The sequence below is a fragment of the Callospermophilus lateralis genome, chromosome 4 (genome assembly GCF_048772815.1).
Source record: "Callospermophilus lateralis isolate mCalLat2 chromosome 4, mCalLat2.hap1, whole genome shotgun sequence".
Lineage (NCBI taxonomy): Eukaryota > Metazoa > Chordata > Mammalia > Rodentia > Sciuridae > Callospermophilus > Callospermophilus lateralis.
In genome coordinates this window covers 2,349,003-2,373,421 of record NC_135308.1, presented here as the reverse complement: position 1 = coordinate 2,373,421, position 24,419 = coordinate 2,349,003, and the positions used below count along the sequence as shown (strand labels likewise).

Here is a 24,419-nt window from a genome sequence, read left to right as displayed (position 1 = left end):
TGAAGGGAAAGGTCACCTTTAAAGGACGTGGCAAGGTGTTGCTTTTGGTGAAAAGGAGGGCAGTGACCATGGACTTCCGCGTTGATTCAAGATGTTCGATTCATTACTAATTCACAATATCTACAGACTTTGTGATTTGTGGTTTTTTTTTCCTCTGTGTAATTAAAACAAAAGGGACAAAGGAAGTCTAGCTGCCCTAGAGGCCTTCCGTCCTTCCATGCTCGGTGTCCCTCCCTGAGAGTCATTTCTTTTCTTCCACAGGGCCGCTCCCACATTTCCTGCATGCCAGGAACTGTTCGCAGGTGGAACTACCCGTCCCCGCTGTGCATAGGTAGGTGACCCTTTGAAACCCTGGCTCCGGAGCGGAGCGTGGAGCGGCACACGGCTGCCCCCTCCCCTTGGGGCTCACGCGGGGCACCTCCTCACCTCTCCAAAGCATTTGTCACATGGTGATAATGACATAATGCAGTGGGGGCCTAGCAGGATGCCCCAGCAGCACAGCAGCTCACCTTTGGGTCAGGCTACAGGGACGGGATGCTGGGTTCCCAGCTCAAGGCATCTGTCAAATTGACTTCGTATTAATCGGTATCGTTAGTTTATGGGGATGAGGAGTGTAGCTGTTCTGAAAGTCTGAGCCACTTTCTGCAGAGGCCTTTAATCCCAGGAAACCTGAATTTCCAGAAACAAAATTCACTGACAAATGAGTGATTGGGGTTAGAACACTCTCGTTTCATGGCAGAAACAGCGCCGGGATGACCCTGTGGGCAAGCTCATCAGCTCTGGGGACTCCAGTGCCTCTGTGGGGAGAAACCTTCCAGGCTCTGTTTGAGGGGCAAGAACTGGTGCCCTGAGGCCTGTCAGCTTCTAGCCATGCTGACCTGTGCACATCCAAACCCGGCCAAAGTGGACCCTCAGCAACCCTGCAGCTTGCAGGCCTGCACAGGAGCTCCCCCCAGGGCCAACGCCCTGTCCTTCCCCTGTCTGCCCCAGGGACAGTGGCCTCGCTCAGGACCCCTCCTGGCCCCTCTCTGGTCCGCTGCAGTGCCTGCCACGGTGGAGCCCAGGGCAACGAGAGATTAGCGCTCCTAACCCTGTCTTTCTTTACAACACTTTCATTTTGTTCCCATGATTTTTAGGTTACTTTTGATGTCCCTCTAACTGCACCGAGACAGCACTGGGGACCAGGTCCTCCCCTGAAGTCTGGAGGGGCACGTCCCGTCAGATCTCCCCTCTCCCCCACACACACAGGATCCCCCTGGACATGCCTCGTGTCCTCCTGGGCCACCCCCCACAGGCATGTGACATGGCTACTGCCATGGACTGTCATGACATCACTGTTCACTTCCCCTTCCCACAATCCCAAGGTCTTGGGGACAGAGCCATGCCCCACTCCTCACTGTGCGCTCAGCACACAGTAGGCCTCAGTAGACTCCAGCTCCAGCCGGAGCAGCGCGAGCCTGGGTGGCCGGGCAGGTGCTCTAGTGTGGGCTCCTGTCCTGGCCCTCAGGGTCCTCCACTGCTGGTCAGAGGTGTGCCACACACAGAGCCTCTTACCTCCAGGAACTTCATCTGGCCAGGGGTGCTTGGGGGACAGAGTCCACTCTGTGCTGACCAGTGCACAGCTTTAGAGGCCACAGTGCAATGCTGTCCTCTGCCTCAGGGCACACCGAGGACTGCACTGGCCTGTGTTGGCCCCACAGTGAGGCGAGGTGCTCTCTGCGAGGCTTCCCTGCCAGCCCAACTCCCCACCTGCGAACCAGTCGCTCCACTGGATGGAGCGGCCAAGGCTGGCAAGGGCCTGTCTCCCTACGCAGAACCTGGCCTCCTGTTTATTTTTACATGAAGTGCTTTTCCTTACACAGGCCAATCTCAACACTTCACGCTTCAAAATGAAATCAATTCCCAGCAGGCACTCTGTCAAGTAAGAAACCACTGTGGCCACCCTGTATGGTGCCAGGACGTGTTGTGTTTGCATAGTTAACTTACATTAGCAAATGTAATGGACACGCCTTTCATTTTGTGTGACTTCTGTATTAGCTGATAGTAAAATATGTCAACTTCTGTGATTCTTTACAAGGTACGGAGAGTGGGTTTCCATTAAAAAGTCAACATGACCCACGATGAGCTCAAAGATGACATGAGAGATCCCAGGGGGTTTGCAGACGTTAATCTAAGGCCCGTTCACGCTCCAGAACACCAGAGTCAAAGTCTGTGAGAGGTCGTGTTTGTTTCCTAGCTCCTGGGAACCATCCTGCCTGCTCCTTGTCATCAGGGTGCTAGTTAAGATTCTGCAGCAGACGTTCTCGGAGGTCTGGCCTCCTCAGCGCTGTTCTCAGAGCTTAACCGACACTGACCATCGTGAATATCATGACAAGCCCGGGGCAGGTCAGGCAGTCTGCCAGGGCTCTGCAGCCAAGCTGGTGTTTGCACCAGGATAGCTGGCGGGAGGCTTCTCACACTGGGGTCTTCAGGGCATGGCCGGTGCCTTTAGTACCAAAACACCAGGAACCTGCACAAATAAGACACAGAGATCCCTATCTAGTTTAACAAATAATCGCCTTGTCCTTTAGGAACACTGTGTTTGGTAATGACCCAGTGTGCTGTTTACCCACAGCAAGGGTCAGACATGGGGGGCTGCTGAGAGCAGGCAGGAGGTGGGTCACCAAAGGTGACGGGGGAGCCGAGAAGCAGACTGCAGCTGGACAGTGCCTCTGAGCCCACAGGAGACAGCCTGGTCCACGGTGGAGCTCTCAGATGGCAGGAAGCGGGGACTGGCCAGGGCCTGGAACTCTGTTTTACGCTCCTCGTTGGCTTCTAGTTTCCAACAGGCAGCAAGAGAAAGAGCATCACAGCTTTTGCCAAGTAGCTGGCAATTTCCCACTCAACAGGAGACGGCCCCAGCCTCTGGGCCCCACAGCGACCCCCACACTAGGACCTGGCCTGTGTTCCACCCAGGCCTCGGTGCTGAGCGTGACACCCGGGCTGTGAGCCAGATGCTCGCGCGCGGCCCTGTCCTCCCCAGCTCAGAGGGTGTTGTCTTGGGGGATCACCAGGCTTCATCTCCATCGCACCTGGAGTCAAGTGGGTCTGGAAGACACGTCACCCATGAGCACTTGCCTTCCTGTTTCTGGCATCAGTCTGTCCCTTTTCATGTATGGCCTCCCTGTTGCTGGAACTGGAGAGGCCCTCAGGGGAGGGAGGCTGCTCCCCCAGAGCACCCTCCGCGGAGCCCACAGACTCATGCCCCAGACGCTGGCCCCGGACAGTGGCCTTGAGAGGCTGTGGGGAGCCTGTGCTCTGGACCGCGATGGGTGGACGTTGCCGAGGCCTTCTCTGGAGTCAGGACTCAGACCATGATCACATTTCTTAAAGGGTTTGAGATCCAGGACAGGAGCCTGACTCCAGCAGTTCCAGACGCAGGAGGCCTGGCTCCCACCTGCTTCATCACGTGCAATCTGTCCTCTGGGGTCTGCTCTCCTGGATGATGAACCCCAGGACCCTGCAGGCCCTGGGGCTAGGCGAGGCATCCAGAACAGTGCTGGTGTTTGCACTTTTAGTTTGAAAGACATGAAACTGCCACTTAGCAGGTCACAGGTGGCCAAGAGCCAGATTCCAGGGCTCCAACCTTCCTGGCCTGTGTGCTGTGAAGTCAGCATGTTCTTTACAGGCAGATCGCACATGTGTAGTCGAGCATGCGAGCCAGCAGGGCAGGCCAAGTGCACACACCCATCACAGACACCCGATTTCCTGGGGAGAGTGGTGGCCGCAAGCTGCGTCCCCAACCGGGAAGAAGTCCGAGGGCCATGGGGGCTGGTGCCCTGGCGGGTCCTGGACTGGGCAGGGCTGGAACCCTGTGGCTGGGCTGCTAGAACTTGAGGCCTGGCCCGACTCTCTTGAGGCTTGGCTTCGTGGTCCATCAGATGGGGAAATCTTCGCTGCAGGCTTCAGGGCTGTGCTGAGGGTGGTGATGGTGGCTGGGACAGGGCGGGGCTCCTTTGTCCCAGCACAGCAGGCCCCACGCAGCTAGTGATGCACAGTGACTGAGGCCACCCCTGAGCCGTAGCTGAGGAGCCACAGCCACCTCCATGCCTGCTGACACGCACCCCACTGAGGGATGACCTTCACGAGGCCAGGAGGCGCATCCTGGAAGACAGTCTTGGTCCTCCAAGGTGCGCCGTGCACCTGCAGCTGAGCCCCAGCAGCTGAGGCCGGCGCTGCGTTCCCAGCAGAACCCGGCTGCTTCAGCTCCGCAGGCCACTCTTCCCGGCAGGTCAAACAGAGCTGTGGCATGTGGCACTCGTGGGGAGTGGCTTCCCTGAGACTCACGGCTGTCGTCCCCTTTACAGCCACCTGTGGAGGCACGCTGACCAGCCTGGGCGGGGTGATCCTGAGCCCCGGCTTCCCCGGCTCCTACCCCAACAACCTGGACTGCACCTGGAAGATCTCCCTGCCCATCGGCTATGGTGAGTGACCACGACCCACTCCTCTTCTGCAGAAGCAGGCTGGCACAAATGTGCCCTGTCCTGTCACATGACATCATAAACTGAAAGTGGGTCAGGGCTCAGCAAAACTTTGGCAGGAGAGCTGGAGAACAGGAAGTTGTTTGAAAAATCGCCCGAGGACTCTTGGTGAGAATTAGATCAGCCGGGTAATGACGAGGTCGGCAGGGGGCCGCGTGCGCCCTCCTGCGGTGGCCACCTCTGCATTTATAACCCCACCTACTCCAGTCTGTCTCTGTGGTTCAGTCGTGGTCACTGTTTCTTTTGAACAATTTTGAAGACGTTCTTCAGGTTGTGGCACATTTTAAACAGAATACATAAAATTTAGCCGGGCACAGTGGTGCACATCTGTAATCCCAGCAACTCAGGAGGCTGAGGCAGGAGGATCATGAGTTCAAAGCCAGCCTCATCAAGTTGGTGAGGCACTAAGCAGCTCAGTGAGACCTTGTCTCTATATACAGTACAGAAAAGGGCTGGGGACGTGGACCGTACTTAAGTGCCCCAGAGATATGATACCAAAAAAAAAAAGAAAGAAAAAGAATATATAGAACTTAAACTTGAAAAGAGAGTATTGCATTATTAGTTTTTTATTATATATTATATTGATTATAGGTTTATTAAAATCTTTTAACATTCAGCTATTAATCCTCAGGTTTTACCTTTAAATAATTCATAGTTTTGATGGTTGTGAACACTGATACTTACTCTGGCCTGTCTTGGGCACGCTTGGCCTTGGTGAGACCTGGGCCTTCTGGCCAGCCTGTCTCCGTCGCTCCCTGGCTCCCTCCCCTCTTTAGTCCACCCTTGGTCCTCTCCAGAGCATGCCGCAGGGGCACGAGGTGGGTCCCCAGGGCATGTCCTGGGACATGGGAACTTGGGTACTAGTAGTTGATTGAGAAATGAATAGACACATAAATGGAAATCATTGCTCCAAAAGGAGGTTGTGGTTTTGATTAAGTTTGTGAAACATTTTAATTTGTTTTCTCTAGATACACATGTCAGTAGAGTGTATTTTGACATATCCTATCTACATGGAAAATAACTTCGCACCTTACAGTTGCCCATGATGTGAAGTTTCACTGGTCATGTGTTCATGTAGGAACATAGGAAAGTTATGTCTGATTAATTCCACTGTCTTTCCTTTTCCTGCCCCCTCCCTTCCCTTGATTCCCCTTTGTCTAATCCAGTGAACTTCTATTCTCCCCACCCTTATTGTGTGTTAGTATCTGCATATCAGAGAGAACATTCAGCCCTTGGTTTTTAGGGATTAGCTTATTTCATTTAACACGATAGTCTCCAGTTCCATCCATTTACCAGCAAAAGTCATAAACTCATTCTTTTTTATGACTGACTAATATTCCATTTTGTATACATGCCACATTCTCTTTATCCATTCAGCTGTTGAAGGGTAGCTAGATTGGTTCCATAGCTTAGCTATTGTGAATTGAGTGCTACAAACATTGATGTGGCTGTGTCACTGGAGTATGCTGGTCTTAAGTCCTCTGGGTATACACCGAGGAGTGGGATAGCTGGTTTTCTGAGGAATCTCCATACTGCTTTCCAGAGTGTTGGCACCACTTTGCAGTCCCATCAGCAGTGTATGAGGTGCCTTTCCCCCACACCCTTGCCCACACTTCATACTTGCATTCTTGATAACTGTCATTCTGACTGGAGTGAGCTGAAATCTCAGTGTATTTTTAGTTTTCATTTTTCTAATTGCTAGAGAAGTTGAACACTTTTTCATATGTTTGTTGACCACCTATATTTCTTCTTCTGTGAAGTGTCTGTTCAGTTCCTTAGCCCACTTATTTGTTTTTTGGCCTTAAGTTTTCTGAGTTCTTTATGTGTCCTGGAGGTTAGTGCTCTATCTGGTGGCAGGGGGTAAAGTCTTCCTCCCATTCTGGAGCCTCTCTTTCCACATTCTTGATTGTTTCCTTTGCTATGAAGAGGCTTTTTAGTGATTCTATCCCATTTATTGATTCTTGTTTTTATCTCTTGTGCTTTAGGAGTTTTATTGAGGAATTCAGATCCTAAGCCGACATGATGAAGGGTCTCTGGTCTAATTCCTAGGTCCTTGATCCACTGTGAGTTAAGTTTTGTGCAGGGTGAGAGTCAGGGGTTTAGTTCCATTTTTCTGCATGTGGATTTCCAGTTTTCCCAGCACCATTTGTTGAGAGGCCTCTTTTCTCCAAGGTCTCTTTATGGCACCTTTGTCTAGTATGAGATAACTGCGTTTATGTGGATTGGTCTCTGTGTCCTCTATTCTGCACCACTGGTCTACATGTCTGTTTGGGTGCCAATATCACGCTGTTTTTGTTATATGGCTTTGTAGTATAGTAATCACTCTGGTATGATTATGTCTCCTGCTTCACTTTTCTTAATGAGGATTTTGTCTATTCCGGGCCTGTTATTTTTCCAAATGAATTTCATGATTGCTCTTTCTAGTTCTATAAAGAATGTCATAGGGATTTCAATAGGAACTGCATTAAATGTACATAGCACCTCTGGTAGTATGGCCATTTTGACAACGTTAACTCTATCCAAGAGCATGGGAGACCTGTCCATCTTCTAAGGTCTTTTTCATTTCTTTCTCTAGTGTTCTGTAGTTTTCATTATAGAGGTCTTTTACCTCTTTTATTAGATTGATTCCCAAATATGTATATATTTTTGAGTCTTTTGTGAATTGGGTAGTTTTCCTAAATCTCATTCAGTTGATTTACCATTGATATAGGAACACCACTGATTTATGGGTATTAATTTTATATCCTGCTACCTTAATGAATTCACTTACGAGTTCTAGAAGCTTTCTGGTGGAATTTTGGGGTCTTCTAAATATAGAATTATATCATCAGCAAATAGGGATAGTTTGAGCTCTTCTTTTCCTACTTATCTGTCTTTAATTTATTTCTCCTGCATAATGCTCTGACTAGGGTTCCAATGACCATGTTGAATAGGAGTGGCCATAGAGGGCATGTTTTTATATGTCTTGTTCCAGTTTTCAGAGGAATTGCTTTCAATTTTCCTCCATTTAGAATAATGCTGGCCTTGAGTTTAATGTTTACAGCTTTTACGATGTTGAGGTATGTTCCCACTTTCCCTAGTTTTCCTAGTGTTTTGAACATAAGGGGGTGCTGTATTTTGTCAAATCTTTTTCTGCATCTGTTGAGATGATCATATGATTCTTGTCTTTAAGTCTATTGATGTGATGAATCACGTTTATCGATTTATTGATTTCCATATGTGAATCAACCTTACATCCTGGAAATGAACCCCACTTCATCATGGTGAACTACCATTTTAATATGTTTTCTTATGCACTTTGCCAGTATTTCATTGAGGTTTTTGCATCTATGTTCATCAGGGATATTAGTCTGAAGTTTTCTTTCCTTGATGTGTCTCTGTGTGGTTTTAGTATCAGAATGATACTAGCTCCATAGAATGAGTTTGGAAGGGCTCCCACCTTTTCTATTTCATGGAATACTTTGAGGAGGATCAGTGGAGTTCTTTGGAGGTCTGGAAGAACTCTGCTGCGAGTCCATCTGGTCCTGGGCTTTCCTTGTTGGCAGGCTTCTGATGGTGTGTGTCCTCCCGATTTGATCTGGGTAGCTCACGTGTCTCTAACAATGTGTCGACCTCTTCAAGATTGTCTATTTTTTTGGAGTAGACATTTTCAGAATAGTTTCTGGTTACTGTCTGTATTTCAATACTGTCTGTGGTGATATTTCCTTTTTCATCACAAATTTTATTAATTTGAGTTTTTCCCCCTCTTTTCCCGGTTATGTTGGCTAAGGGTTTATCAATTTTATTTATTTTTTGAAAGAACAAACTTTTTATTTTGTGTATTTTTTAATGGTTTTGTTTGTTTCAATTGCATTGATTTCAGCTCTCATTTTAGTTATTTCCTGTCTTCTTTTGGCTAAGCTTTTCCCTGGAGAATGTGTACAGGAGTGTGGAAAGGCCAGGTGGGGGTCACTTGCTCAGCAGAGAGCCCTGGAGCCGGTGTCGTGGCCGGAGGACCTGGCCGGGTGACTCAGCGCACTGAGGGGGAAGTGCTGTGGGCCACGTGGGCTGTTGGACGTGGAAGAGGGCTGCTGAGTAGCCCCGCGGGTTGGGCAGCTGCGTCGTGACCAAGGGCTTCCTCAGGAGGCCACTGTGGTAGAGGAACACGAGGACCAAGCCCTCCCCGGGCAGAGACCCTGGCTATGGCAAGTGTTTGCAGTGGCTTCGCCTTGGTGGGTGATTTTCCAGTGTTTACCGACTGTGAGAAACGTGACTCCCTTTCTTTCCATTGTGCCTGAGCTTTGTGACCGGAAACTCTTGCGCTCCGAGTTCCACACGCCCTGCCAGCACACCTGTTCTTTCTCTCTGGCTCACCCTATTTTTGGCAATAGGTTCTTCCCAGAATCCCCCAAACCATGAGCAAACATCAGATCTCCCCTGGGAATTTTGAACCATAAATTTGGGGTCAAAGCCTATGCTCAAACTCTCCAAAAGTTTCCTGTGAGAAGACTGGGAACGCATCTCACATGGCCACGATGCCTTCAACCACACGTTCTCCCTCTTGGACCTCCTACATGGTTTCCTATTGGCATCCACACTGCAGGAGGGTCCTGGAACATTCCCTGTAATTAAAACTTGAGAAAGGGCCCAGATCTCCCAATGGGACCAGCAGGGAGAATGGGAAGCTGGATGGGTATTTCTGCTGTTGTCACATTAAATATCCAGGTGGAAACTCTGCTGCTAGGGTATCCTGGTCATCAAGGTGGAAAATAAGAGCGGAAAGACTCCTCCCCCCTTACCAGGAGAGGCGTGCAGGTGACAGGCAATGCCACTCAGCCCCAGGGAAGCGGAGACTGCCAGGCTTCCACAAAGCACCGACTGCAGGAAGCGTTTCTCCAACATACATTGAAAGAGCACGTGTCCTCTAAACAAGATGAGCAATGACCCAGGATGTTCATAAGAGTCTTTCCAGTTTTGCTTATTTAGTATAAATTGGCTTGGTGAGGACATTGTCACCACTGGACTTTGGCAGGTTGGAATTCAAGGTGGGGTATCACATCACGAGAGCCGGAGACATGGAGACTTCAAGGTGACTCATTCAGGACGTCTCTGTCCTCTGGACTGTTCCTAGGTGTCGTCTCTGTTCCTCCACCTCTGCAGTGGGCCGTGCTCCTGCATCTGGCTGGGGTGGCCAGGCTTCAGCTGTGACTGCTCTCCTGGTCCTCATGAGTGACTCCAGGGACGACGCACCAGCTGCTGTCCCCTGTGGGGACCTCATGGGTGTGGGGGTGGAGTGACTGTCAGCCTCAAGCCCACCCCAGCCGCCCCGGGCCAGCACCAGCCAACACTGATGGACAGTGAGAGTGATGGGGGGTGGCAGAAGCTCTCCACCCTCCCTCTACTCTCCTCTGGTGCCAGCCCCTTCCGTGCTGCCTCAGGGTGACGGGAAAGGCTCTCCAGTCCACCCAGGGACCTGATGGATGGGCAGCTCATGTGCTGGTTGCTCCTGATTTGGTTTGGGGGTTTAGAGAGTGGAAATCTTCGCTTTGTCAATTACTAGTGGCATGAACTTTCACAGGTTGCAAAGATGTCCCTGCACCCTGTTTTCATTAAAAAGGGCAGAATACAGTGCCCTCCTCTGGGCGCTTTGAAGTGGCTATGGCCTGACCCCGAGCGGCCTCATCCACCTGTTAAGATCTGTGGTAGCAGAGCCAAATTCCGCCGTCTTGTGCAATTTTTCTTTTCTTTTTACAAACTTAGGCTGCAGTTGTGTGTTGCGTTGGTGAAGTTGAACCAACTATGAACTTCTGCTCTTATTTTCTTAAAAATGTCTAGAGGCACAGTTGACAGAAATGTCACTAAGTTTCTTTTCTTTTTCTTTTTTTTTTAATCTTGGTCTTTCATTTTTCAAAATCACTGTACTAAGGTTGCACAAAACACCGCCCCAGGCCTGAGGATCTTCCGGTACCGCAGGGAAGGATAGAAGTCTGGAGGAGGTGTGCCAAACCCACAGAGGACCCAGGCAGGGCAGTTAATATTCATAGCTTCTGTCAACTAAAAATGAAGGTCTGACTCTGAAGTCATGGTCACATGACTATTCAAGGGTCTGTCAAAGCCCAGAGGCAAAAGTCCTTTGAGCAGGTGACTCTGTTGGCACTCAATTTCCAAAATGTAACTACCATATGAAAATGTGTTGTGTAAATCTCACTGCAGACTGGCGTTGGGACTGGCTTTCTTGTTGTAATAACATAGTTTTAAGTCACTCTGCGAGATAATGAAGGATAACGAGGCCGGGCTCATTCTAATCCCTTCAGTCAGGCTCTGTGATGTCAAACTGGATGCAATTTGCTGAAACTTAGATAGCAGAATGATTCTACTTTAAACCCGATTAGAGCTGGGCCACCTTCTAGTTCCTGATGGGTATTAGGTGGTGTGATGTGTCTGGATACTTTATCCTGCTTAAAATGGTAATTTTGTACACGATATTATAATTGTCATAATTCCATTTCCATTTCATATTTAATTCCAAGTGAGTAAAAAGCCACTTGCACTGTATCCTACACAGGAGACGCTGCCGACTTCCGTGTTCCTACCCTTGCTCGCTCGGATTGTCCTTCATTCCTTTCTTGACTGTGTCATTCCACAGGTTTCAAAATGTGTCTGGGTGGGGTGCCGCCCTTGTCACGCCCTCAGAGGAGCACATTCTTGCCATCCCCTTGTTGGTTGGTCTTCAGTGGCCTACTCTGGCCCTTGCTTCCCGCTTTCTCATGGCTGCGGCTCTGTGGATGGCTTCTGGTTGCTCTTCTCTGTCTCCCTGCTTCACCTGCCGTGAGAGCTGTGATGGCCACTGAGGAATCGCTCAGCTGTGTCAGTATCCTGAAGAGCACACTCACGCACATTCACACACACTCACACACTCACACTCACACACACACTCTCACACACATATACTCATACACACACTCTCACACACACCCACACACACTCACTCACTCACACACAAACACACTCTCATTCACACACACACTCACACTACATACACACACTCTCATTCACACACACACTCACACTACATACACACACACTCACACATACTCACACACTAACACACACTCACACTCACACACTCTCACACACACCCACACACACTCACTCACTCTCACATACAAACACACTCTCATTCACACACACACTCACACTACATACACACATACACACTCACATACTAACACACACTAACACACACTCACACATAAACACTCACACACACTCACACACACACACTCACTCACTCTCACACATACACTTATTCACACACACTCACACTACACACACACATACACACACACATAATCACACACTAACACATAAACACACTCACTCTCACACTCATACACACACTCTCATTCACACACACACTACATACACACATACGCACTCACACACACTCTCACACTAACACACACTCACACATAAACACACACACTCTCACACTCATACACACACTCTCACACACACACACACTGACATTCACACACACTCACACACACATACACACACTCACACACACTCTCACACACATACACTCATACACACTCTCACACACACCCACGCACACTCACTCTCACACACACTCTCACACTCACATTTACACAGTCACATACACACTTACACATACATACACTAACACTCAAACATAAACACTCACACACACTCTCACACTCATACACACACTCTCACACACACCTACACACTCGCTCACGCACACACTCACACACTCATACACACTCAGACTCACACACTCACTCCACGCACACTCACACACACACCCTCTCTCTCCCCTCAGGGCTCTTCACATGTTCACTCATTAGTAACAAAGTGCATTTCTACTCCCCAGAGGAAGCTGCTCAGCTGAGCAGTCCTAAGGAAGCAAGTTGGATGCTGGCCTGCGGCCTGCTGAGGGGTCCCATCTGGCTGAGCTGCCACACAGGGTGGGGAACAGCACAGACTTCTGGGTATTTACCTGCCTCTCAACTTCTTTTGACCAAATGCATTTGCTAAAATTTAGGGGGAAAATGTTCATTGGCGGCTGCAGTTCAGCCAAGAGCAAGATTTGGCGTTTACAAACATCTAGGGAAATGTTTTAAGGCTAAAGAGTTCCTTTGTCTTGGTTGTGCACAGCAGAGGACGTTAGATGGCCAAGACCACTGCAGAGGGCTGTCCCAGCCGGGCTCCTCAGGTGTGACCTGTACAGACCAGGGCCCGGAGCAGGAATCCAGTCACTCCTTCTGAACGGAGCTGGGGGTCTCCTTCTCTTCTGCGGCCACCTCTCCAGCCTCTTCCTGAAGTCGTCCCTGTTCTGCTTTCTGTCCTTCCTCTCCTAGCTAAGCTGAATACAGGCCAGTTTTCTCCAGAGCAGTGGGTGGTTTTAACTTCAAGAACATGAGCTCTGGTCCAGCCTGTTTCATGCTGACCACAGAAGTGAGGGTGTCGTCAGCCGGAGCACCTGGACCTCACTCTGGTCTCCCCGTATTACAGTGACCATCCTAACGTCCTGAGCCCTCGTCGTCCCCCTGGAAGAGTGCTGGAATAGCCATGGTCACCTGCAGGGTCCCGGAGAGGAGCTGGCCAGCTGGGTCTCGGGTCTGAGAGGGGCCGTTTTTGTTCTTTTGCTCCTCCTCAGAACACCTTCCTGTGAAGGAGGGTCTTCTCCTGTGCGACTCCCAGTTTCACTCCATGCTGCTGGGTTCCCATGCACTCTTCCTTGACCTTCTCTTCTAAACCCCACCCATCCGTGGTGTGGTGACCCTGGTTCCCTGGACACAGGGAAGCCATGTCTCCCTGAGATCCCTCTTTGCATCTGCACTTGGCAGGACAGGCCCTGTGAGCTCTGACTCAGCCATTCTAGGGACCATGATAGGTTTGATGGAAAACAGGAGGGGCTGGGCTCAGCCCAGGGCAGGTGCTGCCCAGCACGGGAGAGGCCCTGTCCCTGATCCCCAGCACAGCAGTAGGGAAAAAAGGAGAGAAGCTATTCCCAGTAAACCTTCCCGTGTGAGCGGTACTGGCCTCAGCTGAGATTTTACTGCCCACCTTCATAACTGGATCACATGGATGTGTGCAATGACCACTGTCTTTGAAGTGCTAATGTACTTTTTAAACAAATTGAAATGTTTCGGACACTGTAGTAAGTTTCCAAATGTCTCAGCACCATAGCAAGTTTCTTTCTTGATTTCGACTTTCTTCCAGACTTTAGCCATAGTTTATTTCATGCCCAGATCAACATGATACCAGAGATGTTGCTTATCTGGACAATCTTTGGGTATGTAGGCCGGGATGTTATTGAATTTTGAGTTACAGTAGAGTTTATCAGACTGGGTTTCTTATAAATATTTAAATATTACTAATTTGCTTTGTTTGCATAATGCAACTGAAAATAACCACCTGTTGAGATAATAAATCTCTTGTACAAAGGTGTGATCATCAGTTAGCTTAAAAGGAACTTTTAAAGTTTGTTGCATATTTCTTTCAACGGATGTTGGCTTCTCCCTTGACAGAGCTTTATGTATAATTTATGTATGATTCCACCTGGAGTTTAAGGCTGTAATAACTATGATAGCAACTGGAAGAGTCATGCCGTGAGCATGTGTGCTAATCACTGTCCTCAGGAATGTACCTGTGTGCCTCTGTGCAACATGCCGGCCACATTCGTAGTCCACAGTGGTTGACCCATGGACATTAATTGACCCAGGACAAGGATCACACAGGCACAGGTGGGAGAGGTGAACCAAGTGCATGTTCCCCTCCAGTGAGTTACTGTGTCATAGAGAAGCACAATTGCAGTCGCTGTTGATAAGCATGAATTTTATGCATTTGTAAACTGACTGTCAATAATTTGCCTGTTTTGGCACAGGTGCACACATCCAATTTCTGAATTTCTCTACTGAAGCTAACCATGACTACCTGGAAATTCAAAATGGACCTTACCACACCAGCCCAATGATTGGGCAGTTCAGTGGCACAGATCTGCCCTTGGCATTGCTGAGCACAACGCACGAGACCCTCATCCGCTTTTATAGTGACCATTCACAAAACCGGCAAGGATTTAAACTCACTTACCAAGGTAAGGAACCCAAAATATACATGTGTGAATATGCTTTTATATTTAAATTGAATTTTAATGTAAGTCTCCCTGACTGGTTGAGACTGGCACAGCCAGGTCAGCCTTCATGTTGGGTTCTAATGGGTGGCAGAGCCATGTTTGTCATCGGGCTGAGGACACACAGCACCCAGGAAGAGCCGGAAGAGCAGCTCCAGCAGGGCTCCCACACCCCCTCCCCCCACACCCCCTCCCCCACCCCTTCCCACACCCCCTCCCCCACCCCTTCCCACACCCCCTCCCCCCCATACCCCTCCCACCCTGGTGCCTCTCCTGCCTTCCCAGCCACAGAGCCTCTCTCCACTCGTGTCCCTGTGGGACCTGGAGTCCTGGCATGTGGGTCAGGCCACAGTGGCACTGGAGCTGGCAGTGTCCCCTACACATGCCAACATGTGATGCTGAGGTGGCCACAGGCACTGTCGGGTCAGGGTGAGATCACGCAGGAGAACGGAAACAGAGCCTGGACTCTGCCCTCCGTTCACCATCCTATCGTGGAATCTCCCATGTTATCAAAGCATTTGGACACGTGAAAAAGTTCAGCATTTTCATTTCATGTGAAGTAATTTATCTGGCCTTTCCTTGGCGGTTGTTAAATCAAATGAAACTGGAAATGTCAAACGCAGCCTATCTTCCTTCTCCATGTGGCTTAGCCTTCCTCGACTTTACACGCCGACCTCAGAACAGCTTCAATATCTAATTACGGAAGGGGGCTGCGTTCCATGTTCAAGTGTAGACCTCATTCTCCCCACACTGTGGCATAGGCTGGTCTCCTGGGAGGGAACGGAGGCTCCCTCTGGGACCTGCCGGCTTCAGCAGACCCCACAGTCGGTCACTGCTCCCAGCTTGCTTTGTCACCCTCCTTGGCAGATGAGTCACTTCTTACTTGAAAGGCATTTGCACACACCCATGTGTACACACATATGCACACACTCACATGTCAAACACACACACATACATGGCACCCGTGCACACACCCACACTCATGCACATGCAAACCTGCCCATGTATGCACACACACATGTACACATGCACATACGTGTGCACACGTACATGCATGTACTTGAACGCACATGTTCATGCACACACATGCACACAGCCACATATGTGAGAAAAAGCAACTTCCCCTCACAAAGTGGCTGTGGTCCACCTGCACGGGCACCCGTCTCGCTCTTCCTCCTCTGGGAAGGACCAGTGCTCCTGCTCCGGCTGCAGGTGACCTGGGCCTGCATGTGTCACCAGCCTTCAGAGGCCCTGGGCGTGGCCTCTCCTGCCACATTACAGCATGCCTCTCCAGATCCTTCCCAACAGTGCTCCAAGTATATGCAGACTGCTCTCTCTCTCCCTCCCTCCCTCCCTCTCTCTCTCCCTCTCTCCCTCTCCCTCTCTCTCTCTCTCTCTCTCTCTCTCTCTCACACACACACACACACACACACCCCACAAGTGCACTTGATCAGGAAGAGGTGGTGAGGTGCTGTGGCAGCAGCCTTTCTCCTGGCTGCGCCCTGGGCTTGTTGTCCACCCGTCAGACATACCTATGCCCACCTAAAGTCCACGTGTAGGTCCACACACACTGTCCTAGTGAGACTCAGCCACCCTCACACACAAGCAGAGAAGACTCCGGCAAGTCCAGGGCCAGGTCCAGGAGCTGCAGACGCCACGCCCTGCCTACCGACAGCAGCATGGACAGCAGCATGGACGGCCGCTCTGGCTCTGGTGCACTCTCCTCAAGCTGAGGTCCAGGCCCTGCCCGGGAAGCGCGGCTGCCCTGCCTTGTGGCGTGGGACCTGCTTGACTTAGTTGACATGTTTTCACAGTTTGGTGGAGACATCAAATCTCATTTTCTTCTGCTGCAACTGCCTGGTTGAATTGGTTTTAAAGGGATCTTGTGGTCACTTCTAGTGTGGAATGGGCCCTGGGTGCAGCCCTCCTCATTTCCAAAGCACCTAAAACTCTTATCAGGAATCTCCTCCCCATGAAGTTGAGGCAAAGGGGCAGGGGAGGGCTGAGTGAATACCAATGGAAATATTTTTAAAAATTTGAAAGTAGAAATTTAAAGTCCTCTCATATGGCATTGATATGTAAATGTCTTGGGGCTTAAATCATTGCCCCTTCAGGCAGCATTTTGTATTTTAAAACAAGTCTTCAGAAACATTAATCTAAAAATTTCCATCTTGAAAGGGAGCAGCCCCTTGCTATGGGACCCCCTGTGACCGCGCCTGCCCCTGGCAAGAAGCATCTTGGTTTGGATGGCGTCTGTGTGAAGGGTCTCCTAGGACCTCGTTTCCTGGGCCTCTCTTGATGGCCCAGGATCTTGGCACTGGTCCCTGCCTGGCAGGTGATGGGGTGGAGCAGACCTGACACTGGGGGTGCTCGTCTGCAACCCAGCAGCTCCTCTGGCCGTGAGCAGCAGGCTCTTCCAGCACCCAGGGCTCCCGTGGCTTCCGTCAGGGACCTTGGGCCAGTTCTCCTCTGGGCTCAAGGTTGTGCCTTTGCCTCAGGTGTCTCTGGTCCTCTCAGGCTGCACCAGCCAGCAGGGTGGACCACCAGATGCCATGTTTGCTCTCCAGCATCTCCCAGAGAAGTGCACTTCCTCCCATCTCCAGGGCTGCAGGAGCCAGCTCCCACAGAGGGACAGGGCCCTATTTGCATAGGGGACACATTCCAAAGGGTTCTTCTAGCCCCTGAGAAAGTCCTGGGTGGTGAAGCTGGTGAGAGGCTTTGATGAGGATTTTCATCTCAAAGAGAGATTTTCCAAAAGGTCTTGATCAAGTCCATCGGAAGCCCGTCCTCTGTCCCCAGGCTGTGCAGGCTTTCATGTGTGCTCTGTGAAACCTGCACAGGGGACTGCCCCCATCACCGTGAGGTGGCTGTTGCACCTCCAGCGTCAGGGCCACAGTCAGGCAAGACTTGGGGACAGGCTGAGCCTCCCAGTTCCATTCACAGGCCTGTGTTTTAGGAGCTTGCTCGCTGACCACGCTCACTGACAGGAAAGCTGGAAGTGAGTCGCTTCTGGTTTTGCAGCCCAGACACATCTCCCCAGCCCCCCAGCAGGCTCTGCTCCAGAAGAGGGGGCCCAGTGCAGGATGAGTGGGAGGGCTGCCATACTCACCCCACACTCCTACCCTCCAAGGTTTACTCTGAATAATCTCACTCTGAGAGAATTCAGCTGAAGGACTCATAACAGTTCAGATTTCTGGCTTCAATTTAAAATCAACTTTAGACATTGTAAACATTTCCTAGAGAAGGTCTCCAGGCCCCTTACGTGATGTACACGTTCAGTGATTCAGACTGGGGGATGGCATCAGAAGATCTCAGAAATGACCATCTCCCAAATTCCCAAGAGAACTGCAACTCCAACAGAGAGCACCTGGAAGAGGCTTTGGGTCACTTCTTTTTTTAAAATTTATTTATTTACTTAATTTGTTATACATGAGACCAGAAAGCATTTCAATTCATAGGACACAACACAGCAGTTTTCCTGTCTCTGGTTGTTCACAGCACAGAGTCCCACCATCCGCGACTTCATGCAGGAACTTTGGGTAGGTGAATCACTTCTTTAAAACCCCTGTTCCTGCTCATGGGCAGAATCGCAGCCTCTGGGACCGGAGTTCCCTATGCTTCTCTTTTACTGGCAAAGCAATTAAGCTTTTCTCCCTTTTTCTTAAAATCGTGTCCTCCTTACTGGATTGGCTCTGGGGACAAGGACTGACTGTGGTAACACAGGTGGGAAGTGAGGGGTCCCGGTGTTGCTCTCACTTCTCCCCACGCCTCCTCAGTTCCTACTGAAGTCGGTTCTGTCAAAGTGAAGCATTTCTCTGGCCAAGGTGGTGCACACCTGTCATCCCAATGGTTTGGGAGCTGAGGCAGGAGGATAGTGAGTTCAAAGCCAGACTCAGCAGATCAGCGAGACCCTAAGAAACTTGGTAAGGCCCAGTTTCAAAATTTAAAAAAAAAAAGGACTGGGGATGTGGCCCATGGTTAAGTACCCCTGGGTTCAATCCCTGGTACCCAAAACTAAATAAAGTAATTAATTAATTAATTACATTTTTATTAATAGCATTGTATTCCTGATCATCATATTAAACTAGATTCTTACAGGTAAATCTCATTTTAATTAACATCTTAAAATCTGAGCCAATAAGAAAAGTATAACAATTATATATTTCAAACTATTAACTACCACCTAATTGGTCTATTTTAATTGACAGTAAACGATTTTGAGAAGTCATTTCCATTCTGAATATTTTTAATTCTGTATTCAACATTCCTCTTTTCTTCCCTTTTCAATACCACAAAAATTCAAATATGCATTCCCTTTCTAGTACGATTTGCCATGTAGTTTTCAAACTTGCTTATCTCAAATAATTTCTAAACTCCATAGTTAAAAGGAATGTGAAGAATTTTGTTGGTTTTCTCTTGATGTTATCCAGGTAGCTATGTAAACATAATTACAAAAGCTACTGATCATATTAACTTGAAAAGAGTTAAAATAGTAGTTCGCAAACAAACTCCACCAAAAATATACGTGTAGAAATTGCCTAGATCAAAGGTCCACTGCCGTGGGTTCCTGTTTTAGAAATCGCCTAGGTTTAGCCCTAGGCCATACGTGAGGTGCCATAGGGCCATCTCCCTCCCTTCCCTCTTGCTTCATGAGCATCCGGAAGTTTCTAGCCTGCACCTGCAGTGGGGCCCCCTGGGGTCAGCTCAGGCCCTCTCCAGAGTCAGCTACCTGTCTGCTGAGCTCCTGGGTGTCCTGTGGCCTTTGGACACGTGGATCTGTGAGTCCCCATGGAAGATAAGCACTTTCTGATTGATACGCAACTCTGAGTGCTCCGAGTACAAAATCACTTAAAAACATCTTTGTTACAAATGAGAGTTATAAATGAGAGATATAAAATCAATTAAATAAAAAACAAGAACATAAATTTGGGGTGTTCCAATTTCTGGTAGGCTATTATATCTAACAGAGAGTAATTAGGTCGCTTAGTAGTATCTGTTATTTTATAAAATGTATAGCCTGGGAAAGTGACAGCTCTGATTTGTAGGTCACATAGACATTTCCAGCTTCCACTTAAGATTCATCGGCTCTGGTTCTAATTAACAACCCACAGTATGATGCATGGATCAGGCAGCTGCTGCGTGCCATTCACAGATGATTCTTGTCATTCTCAATGATGTCTGGGCCGTGCACCATATTCTTCAGCCTTGTCATTTATTTATGACCATGTAAAGGTCAAAAACATTTTTGACGCAGCTGTCTTGAAGTTAAATGACTTGTAAGGAACTTTGTTAAGTTTGTGAAGTTCACGTGCCCCCTTCCCAACTCAAGAGCTGCGAAACAGATTACCACAGAAGTGCTTCCCAGCTGAATGGACGGCGGTCCAAAGAGCAGCAGGTAGTGAAGGATGATGGCAGGGCTCACTGTCACCGCAACACTCGAGAGTCAAACCCCTGATGTGAATATGGCCGAGACTCATGGGTGCAAATCCCAAGTTATTTTCCCAGATCCACATGAAGGATTCCTTTTGGAAGATACAATTCCATTTTGTTTACAGTGCCATTTTGTTTCATGGCTCTAGCATGGCTGATTGGAACTTAGATTTGATAATACTTGTGAAGGTTTGGTGCACTAACAGTTTTGGTCTCATTTCCTTTGGGTTTGGTGGTTCTATCTTTGGACATATTGAGTCTCTGTGTCTGTTTTTGTCCCCTGCATTACATAAAGCACTTACACCCTGGGGACGGAACTGTCCAGAGCTGAAAGTCTTAAAGGTGATTTTAAATACTTTAGCCATAGAAAGTTAAAATAAAAATCTTTGTTTTCCAGAGGTCTACTCTTTTCATCCTGCTATTGCTAGATATGTGCCAGACATACGTCATTTTTAGAAGACAATAGGTTATGGTAAATCTGACATTCATCACTGCAGTCCCAAAGCTGTGGGTTCTGTGTGAATCAGGTTTGTGGGAAGTGGGCTGTTGAGTGGACACCAATTTTCCCTTCAGGAGCAGCAACTAAACCACCTTTATGTAGAGCGGCAGCTGGGGACTTTGTTCTGATTACAAGCTCGCAGCTCTCCCTTAGTGCATGCCATCGTAGCCATTGAGAATGGCGGGAGTGGGGATACTGTACCTGTGAGATATCCTACGGGCAGCCAGTCGTGAGGCAGATGCCATCAAGAAAAGAAGCAGCACTCCTGAGTAACTAGGAGAGCAGCCTACAGCTGTGACGCAGAGCCTCATGGGCAAGAAGCCGGATGCAGCCTGCATGCTCCACCTCAACCTGGTTGTCGACATGGATGGTGTGAGGCCTGGGCCTTCTGCTCCGGGTTCACATACCCCGACACGAACTTCTCTGCAGTGAAGTTAATCACCCCACAAACTGCACAAGGAGATAGGGGACTGCGCATATTCATTTGCCTAGAACTGTGTTCTGCAGATGTCTGTGCCGAACCCCGCTGCCTGCTGTGGACGCATACCAGCAATGCCCATCACCAGCGCCCGGTTCACTGTGTATGGTCACTGATGTCCGTGGGGCACCTCCACGGCACCGCTAGGTCATGAGTGAAGTTTTCCACTGAAGATCATATTATACTTAATGCAATTTTGAGAAATGAGTTTGGGGCTATGGAAAAAGAAAGATACTGGGTCTCAAAGAGGAAGCTCCATGGAGCTGTTGGAATGCAGGAGACGCCCGGGAACCTGAAATGCGAAGCAAGCAGCTGGTGCTGGTAGGCCAGCCCCTGTCCCAGGCAGGAACATCGCTGAAGGTCAGAGCCCAGCCTGGACTGTCCACGCCATCTAAGTGCACAGGTCTGCAGAGCCATCTCAGCCATACGCACTGGGCCTCTCTCTAGGACATGTGGCCCTGCTGCAGGAACAGCCTCCTGTGGCCTTCTGCGGTGCGCTGGGTCAGGGTGGCCGGGGAGCAGCGCAGCAGGGGAACAGAGATATGGGGGGCTGGGTGCATGCGTCAGGGCGAGCGAGACAGGCCTGCACTTGGCCTTCTGCTCTGGCGTCCCGCACACGCTCACTAGCAGATCCTCTGAGTGTCTGGTCTTTCAAGTACCATGTGAGAGCTCCACTAACCGTACTGAGGGCCGGCCTCTAGTCATCACCTCTGCAGGAGACCCTTACGGAAGGCGCTGGGCAGCCGACTCAGTAGTCCTGTGTGCAATCCAGCTCTGCCAAAAGCAGCACTGGAACACCCGCTTGGCAGTTAGACCCTTCTTATAAATGGTATTTCAAGATGACAAACCCCACGTGTGCATGTATGGGTAAGCACATTCATTCTCTGGTTGCCAATTTGTCTTTGGTCTCCATACTGATTCTCAGGGCCACTCAGCCAAAGAAAGCTCTGGGTTAGCAAGTCGCTCAGCATCAACAGCTGCCCCTGCTTCGTGGTCAGTGGGCCATGCCTACTGACTCCTGTGTGCGTTCCAGCTGCTCGTCAGCTGGGGCCCGACGTGGTGACACTGCGCGTATGATAACCATTAAAACCGAGGGGCGATGAAAGGTGGGCCTGCCGGCTACAGGTGGGATCCACCCATTTTGAGCTGCTGTCAGCCACGGATCTCAGGACACTGGGCGTCTAGAGAACTCGCATCCCTGTGCGTGTGTGGACACAGGGGCTCCTGGATTCTGACATGCTCATGGCCTGAGGCCCATCATGAGCTGGAAATGCACTCAGTGCCCCTTGTCTGTGCGGCACCAGGGTCCAGCACAAGCCCCCTGGAGGGTCATGACCAGAGGCCCTGGGGCCAGGCTCACCTCTGCCACCAGCATCAGGAGAGGATCCTGCTGCACATCACTAGCCCAGGAGAAGATGGAATGAGAGCCAGAGTTTGGCGGAACTTCCACATCATTGCCAAGTCAAAAGCCTGGAGCTGCACATGGCAACTTGGGGCTGTGTGTGTGTGTTTGTGTGTGTGTGTGCACGCAAGACTGAGCAGAGTGACTGTGTGGCACCTGAGTCCATACATCATAATTTGCGGAGACATTTGGATTACTCTAGTGTAAATAAGTCTGCAATTAACATGTTTAAACATTCAGCTTTTCTTCTCTGAAGGTTCTCAGAGCAGCGATCCCTGTAAATGGCATTACTTCCTAGGCTAAGCCTTAAACCCAGTTTTCCTGCAGCATTGTTCACTCTGCTTTTGTAGAGGGTCCCTGGTCATGTGGCCATCAGTGAGTCATCCAGATGACCTAGCATCATTGTATATGGTTATTTTAACGAGAAAACATGCCCTTTTAGAAGTTCACAAAATGCAGAAAATGTAGGAATGGTGGTGAAACTTCACGTCTCTCTAGGACTCCACATTCAGCAGGTGTCGAGGAAGCCCCGCTCTGCTGACTGGCAAGAGCCCCCGTCCTGCACACCCTGACTGTTCCAGCAGACATCTGGCCATGGTGGTCCACCTTGTCTTTTGGGGTTATCCCGTCTCGACTGTGAACTCAGCCAGTTCCTGCTCTGCGCCCTCTGGTTGCGTTGTGGTCTAAGACTCTGTGTGGACCTCCACCAGCTCCTCCGGCCCTGCAAGCTGCCTGCTTCCTTTGTCCCCCTCACTCCTGTCCCTCCCCCTCCACTTCAGGCAGTTAAAGCAGAAAGTCCAAAATCCAGAAAGCCCCTGGCAGGCGCTGCAGAGAGAATGATCTCTCAGTGTGCGTTCACAGATTTCAGAGTAACCCTCCTCTTCCAGGTGCCGATGGCTAAACTGTCCACCTGCAGGGTTGAAGTTTTCTTCCAGACAATTCCCTAGGGCCAGCTCTCTGGGGTCACGGCATCTTTGGTCACTGCTCTGTTTGCCGTCAGTCCTATGGGGTCACCAGTCCTTTCTGTTTCACTGGGTCCCGGGGGTCCTGGGTAGCTGGCCTGAGGGTGGTGGCTTGGCTCCCAACAGCTTCCTCCTCAGCCTGTCACTGTGAGGAGCGAGTCCCCACCCCAGTTCTGTGTGGCTGAGCTCCAGCCTGCAGGGCTCTTTAGCCACAGGGACACCTCAGGAGTTGCACCCACTCCACGCACTAGCTAACTCTTACTAATGGGCAGAACTTAGCAGCATGGGCTGCAAACAGCAGGTATGGTCTGGTCCCTGGCCCCTATCCTAAGGAGCACCAAGTTAATGACAAAGCATGGTGAACTCCGAATCGTAAAATTGTGCCCAGAGTAACTGCCACCTTCGTGATTCCTCAGTCTTATTTTTACTTTTTTTTTTTTTTTTTTTTTTTTTAGAAAAAGTAAAGAAAATGGAATGGATTTCCCTATTTTTTGGGTAATAAGTAAAGTTAGGCAAAACGAAAACGATACGACTACAGTTCATGTTTCTGGTTGAAAGCACTTAGATTATAGTTGTCGTATGGGAAGTACATTGCCCCTGTGCTAATTTGTGCCAATTTAATAATGAGTACGTGGTTTTCAGAAAAAGGAAAGAGAAGGTTTATTGCTTTACTAGCAAAGGAGAAACACAGGGACTCCTGCCCTGAGGCTGTGAGTCTGACCATCGGGGAAAACCCAGCTGTTAAAGAGCTACTCAAAGGCTTCCTTAAAGAAGGGGGTCCCACGTCACCCTGATGGTGTGCTGGGATTCCCTGGTCACTTCTAGGTCCTCTGTGAGACAGCCCCTTCCTGTGGAGCACAGATAACTCAGGGTAATCTTGTTCCCTGCACTCAGGTTAGGGAGGAGGAGAGGGAGAAGAGGAAAAGTAAACCAGGTCCTTTAAAAAAAAGCCTCAGAGAACTTTGGAGTGGGCGAAGGGGAGGGAGAGGT

General features: G+C 49.6%; 1 protein-coding gene across 1 annotated transcript in view; it reads left to right on the top strand.

The window, feature by feature from the left end:
• Nucleotides 1-24,419, top strand: part of Csmd1 (CUB and Sushi multiple domains 1) — a 1,328,246-nt gene that overhangs the window by 1,179,538 nt on the left and 124,289 nt on the right. The window contains exons 39-41 of the mRNA XM_077109222.1: nucleotides 262-331; nucleotides 4,347-4,463; nucleotides 14,413-14,622. Coding sequence (XP_076965337.1) covers nucleotides 262-331; nucleotides 4,347-4,463; nucleotides 14,413-14,622 — 397 coding nt within the window. The remainder of the gene's footprint in view (nucleotides 1-261; nucleotides 332-4,346; nucleotides 4,464-14,412; nucleotides 14,623-24,419) is intronic.